Source organism: Pterocles gutturalis, unplaced genomic scaffold, assembly GCF_000699245.1.
Source record: "Pterocles gutturalis isolate BGI_N339 unplaced genomic scaffold, ASM69924v1 scaffold1269, whole genome shotgun sequence".
Classification (NCBI taxonomy): domain Eukaryota; kingdom Metazoa; phylum Chordata; class Aves; order Pterocliformes; family Pteroclidae; genus Pterocles; species Pterocles gutturalis.
Window position 1 is genome coordinate 37,072 of NW_010132871.1, and position 4,650 is coordinate 41,721.

Sequence of the window (4,650 nt, forward strand, 5' to 3'; positions counted from 1 at the left end):
TCAGGGCGGGTGGTACTGAAGGCAATAACTCAGTTTGCCATCACTGCAGGGAGAGCAAGAGGAGTTCACCAGCAACCTGGTCTAGTGGAAGGTGTCCCTGCCCATGGCAGGGCGGTTGGAACTGGATGATCTTTAAGATCCCTTCCAACCCAAACCATTCTGTGATTCTATGATTTAACCTGTGTGTTGTCCAAACAGTATCTTTCAACCTGTATTTCTTGGTCAAAAACCTACACTGGAAGAAAGCTGGTTGTTCTCTCTCATTTCACCTCCATCACCAGTTTCTGGGAGGTCTTAGAGATGCTGTTGCTGCTTTTTCATTGTGTAGCTGTCTGCACTGTGTCCCTCTGGGGTTACTTTATAAAGGCAAAGCAGCAAATTCATCCCCCGAATCACTGATTCTCCCCTTTCTGCCAGGTGACCATTTGCACCCGTCGAGGTGCCTGGGTGATCAGCCGTGTGTTTGACCACGGCTACCCGTGGGACATGGTGTTCAACACTCGCCTTATGAACCTGATCAGAAACATCCTCCCTGGACCCCTTTCTCGGGGGTTGGTTAACTACAGGGTGAACCAGTGGTTCAAGCATGAAAACTATGGTCTTCAGCCGGAGAAGAGGTACTTCTTGGTGGCTCCCATCCCGTGCGGTGTCACAGGGCTTGTGCTGCAGGAAAGGGAGAGATCTCCAGCAACCAGCATCAATCAGTGTAGCAAACGGCACCCAGACTGGAGTGATTTCCAGTGGGGAGTTGGTAGATAAGATGTACCCCCCCTTACATGGTGTGAGATGGAGCACACTGGAAAAGCCCAGGAAGGACTGGAGGAGTTTTCCTCATGAGACTCCTTGGGAAAAAGAGGAGGAGGGAGGCTTAAAGCACAGATCAGCTCTGAAAATAAATGGTTTAAAGACTAATTGAGTGACTGGAGGAAGAAGGCAGGAGATGTCCATGAGTCACTAGGGCTGTGGGACAGGGTGACGTTACTGCAAGGGTGAAACACGTCCGTGTTTGGAGAGGGGAGAGGTAGGGGTGCTTGCTTAGAAAATAACACCAGGAGGTTGTGGGGCTGGAGGGCAGGGGGGAGGAGCAGGGGCACAGGCAGAGCTCATTTGTGGTCTCCAACGCTCAGAGCCCCTCGGCTCTCTGCAGCCCCCAGATGCGCGAGCCCGTGCTGAACGATGACCTGCCCAGCTACATCCTGACAGGGAGGATCACCATCAAGCCAGGGGTGAAGGAGTTCAAGGAAAACTCGGTTGTCTTCCACAATTGTCCTGAGGAGGAGCCCATTGATATCGTCGTCTTCTGCACAGGCTACAATGTCTCCTTCCCATTCCTAGAAGAAACCGACGTCAAGGTGGAAAACAAGCATGCATCCCTCTACAAATACATATTCCCAACCCATCTGCAGAGGCCCACCCTGGCCATCCTTGGGCTGATCAAGCCCTTAGGAGCCATCATGCCTGTGACAGAGATGCAAGCGCGCTGGGTGACCCGTGTCTTCAAAGGTAGGAGAGCTAATGGGAGCTCTCCTGTGTACCAAACTGCAGTTCAGACTGGGCACATCTTGTCCCCTCTGTGCACCAAGAGGGATCTCTGTCCTTGGAGACCCCAGAACTAAGAAGCTCATGTCAAAGTAGTGGACAAGGGAGCATTTCTGGGGCTTGGATTTCCCAAGTTATTTCACTTCAGCTGAGCTACAGCAACATGACTGTGTGCTTGGTCCAAGCACCATGCAAGTTCATGACATCTACCTTACATCACTTATTTTTTTGGCCTGTAAAACTGATGCTTTTAAGCTAATGCTTTGTACCCCACCTTCCGCAAGCCAAGAGCATGCGCTCTGTCCCTTGCTGTGACTCAGCTGGTGTGCAGTCCTGCACCTGAGCCCACAAACCACGGTCTCAACCAGGCTGTTCAAGGCAGTATTTCCTCTCTAAAATATTTTAGGAGGCAGAGCACAGAGATGGTTATGTAAACCTGGATGCACAGATAAGAGTTGTCTTTAAGATACTGTAGTGGATTCATCCTGGCAGAATTCCCTGCTCTTTAAGGGCCAAGCTGGTTTGTCCACCATTCCTACCAGAGGAGAAGAGACTCATTGCCCCACAAGAGGAATTATTTGTTATTATTGGGATGAGGAAATAAACTTACTAGATGTTCTTTTTTTTTTTTTTTAAATAAAAATAATAATAACCTCCCACTGGGCTGGTGTGGAGGGCTGCATCAAAGCTCCTCCACAGAGCCAGTGGAAGCTCTAGGGTTTCTTCTTTTTGGGGTGATCCTTCCTGGGACTTGCATGGCCCATCTCACCTCACATCATCTGCCTGTGCCCTGACAGCACAACTTATCAGAGCAGGAAAAAGTGGGGGTGAATTTGTACCGCCGTGGAGGGCTGGTCTCTGGCAGAATTGCCATTGCTGAACTAAATCCGAGCAATGGGGCTTTCCTGCCCTCCCAGGGAAGGGCTGCCTATGTTTTGGATCATGGAATGAGTTTGTAAGTTCCCCTCAGGAGTTAAACTCTACATGACTCTCTCCCTCTCTCTTCTAGGCTTGTGTCGGTTGCCGCCTCAATCTGTCATGGAGAAAGAAGTAAACGAGAAGAAGAAAAACAGAGTGCGATGGTAAGCCATTCCCCAGAGCCCCAAAGGTTTTTTCCATGGGTTGAAAAGCCCCCAGAGTTTTGGGGGGCATCAACACGTGGGCTCACACTCTGCAGCTGCTCCCTGCACGTGTAGCGGAGATAAAGGGGGATGCCCAGGTCCAGCCCGCCCTTTATTCCCTCGCACAGAGCCAACGTAACATTTGGTTTGACACTGGTATTTTGCCTGTTGATGATGGGAAGAAATTAATTCAGGGTAGTTGAGATTAAAGCTTGCCTGGGAGCTGGGGAAGTGTGTCAGGGTCCCCAGGGACTGACTGATAAAATGGCAGAGAAATTTAATGGTAGTAAACACCGAGAAATTCAGCAGAGAAAATAAAAGCCAACCCAAGGTCTCGCCTCTCAGCACAGGGATCCGAATTGCTGTGAAGGGGTGTCTTGGCACACTGGCACATGGTTCACGGGCAGGCAAAAGGTCTGATTTGAGGCTAAGAAATATTATGAAATTAATGAGATAAAACCAGGAAAGTGGGCAATATATTAATCTGTGATTCACCTAGATTGCTATAGAAGAAAAGGTATGGAAGAGGGAAATTCAGAATTGCACAGCACAACTGCAGTATAATACAAGGCTAAACAGCCAAGGGTGGGACGTGAAGTGGTGGATGCTACAAAGGTGAAGGGGAAGCAGTTCTGCAATTTGCCACAGGTTTTTGCAATACTCAGTGGAAACAAATGTGAGGGAAACTAAAGGGTGCCAGCCTTCTCATGCTGCGTGTGACTCCCCTGCAGAGAGTAAAGGGAAATTAATTAAAAAAAAAAAAAAAAACCACAACAAAAACAACCATAAACCCAACCAAACCACAACACCAGACCTGGTTTGACAAAATCTGTTAGAAAAGGTGAAGAGAGGGGGTTCAGATACAGCTTGTGGGTGATGAAGTGAGGGAGCAACTGATGCACTTGAGAAAGGTGTGTGCCAGAGCCAGCATCGCTTGACACATGCAGTGCCACCAGACCCTGGTCCCCACTGTGCATATGCACAGCCCTTTCCTAAGAGGAACCCAGCCATGTTCAGATGCTATAACAAGGTGGATGCAGCGGATCTGACCTCCAGTGCTTCTCAGCCCTGCTTCTTTTTCTTCTCCCACCTCTTTTTCTTCTCCAATCCTTTAAGGTTTGGTCTGTCCTATGACGAAGTCCTCAAAGTGGATTGCCTGGTCTACATGGACATGCTCGCTTCCTTCATCGGCGCCAAGCCCAGCGTGCCGGGGCTGCTCTGCACAGACCCCCGCCTGGCCCTCTCAGTTTTTTTTGGCCCCTGCAGCCCCTACCAGTACCGGCTGGGGGGCCCCGGGCGCTGGGAGGGGGCACGCCAGGCCATTCTCACCCAGTGGGACCGGACCCTGAAGCCCACGAGAACACGAGTCCCTGCAAGATCCTCCAGCTCCTGCCCTTCTCTCCTGACTGTAGTGGGGTTCTTCCTGCTCCTGGCTGCTGTGGTTTTTGGTTTCCAGTAGATTTTAGAGCCTGTTTAGTTTTGGGTTTTTCTTTCCTTGTCCTTGGGGATGTTATCTGGGGTCAGACAGTTCAAAGGGTGCTGCAGGACAGGGGAAAGTGATTTCAGCAGGTCGTGACAACTTTAATCAGCTAACCAAGCAGTTAACTTTACGAGCCTCTCTCTGCTTCAGCTCACCCTCAAGCACAGCTTTGCAGACCTGATGAGCCGGGGATGGCAGCCTGCCCCCAGCCTTTATCCCCCTTCTCCTGCCTCCTGCTCCGAGGGCTGTGTGCTGCGGCCGTGCCCACGCCATGCTGGCCAGGAGGCAGCAGGGACAAGACCAGCAGAAAATGGCTTTGGGTGTCCCAGCCAGAAAGGAGCCCTGACCCAAACCAGCCAGGAATGGGGGCCTTTAGTCCAGTAAGGGGTTGTCTGGGCTGGGTTGGCAGGTCAGGCTCTCCCTTCTTCCCACCTTAATCCCTATGACCTGAAAATCCAGTCTGGGTTGAATCAGTGCATCTTTCCAGTAAAGGGGCCCTGGCTGCGGTGG

General features: G+C 50.8%; 1 protein-coding gene across 1 annotated transcript in view; it reads left to right on the forward strand.

Moving 5' to 3' along the window:
* LOC104467280 (dimethylaniline monooxygenase [N-oxide-forming] 1-like) overlaps positions 1 to 4,119 on the forward strand; it is a 5,621-nt gene extending 1,502 nt beyond the window's left edge. Inside the window, exons 5-8 of the mRNA XM_010081008.1 lie at positions 418 to 617; positions 1,148 to 1,503; positions 2,549 to 2,621; positions 3,777 to 4,119. Coding sequence (XP_010079310.1) covers positions 418 to 617; positions 1,148 to 1,503; positions 2,549 to 2,621; positions 3,777 to 4,119 — 972 coding nt within the window. The remainder of the gene's footprint in view (positions 1 to 417; positions 618 to 1,147; positions 1,504 to 2,548; positions 2,622 to 3,776) is intronic.
* The last annotated feature ends 531 nt before the right edge of the window (positions 4,120 to 4,650 follow it).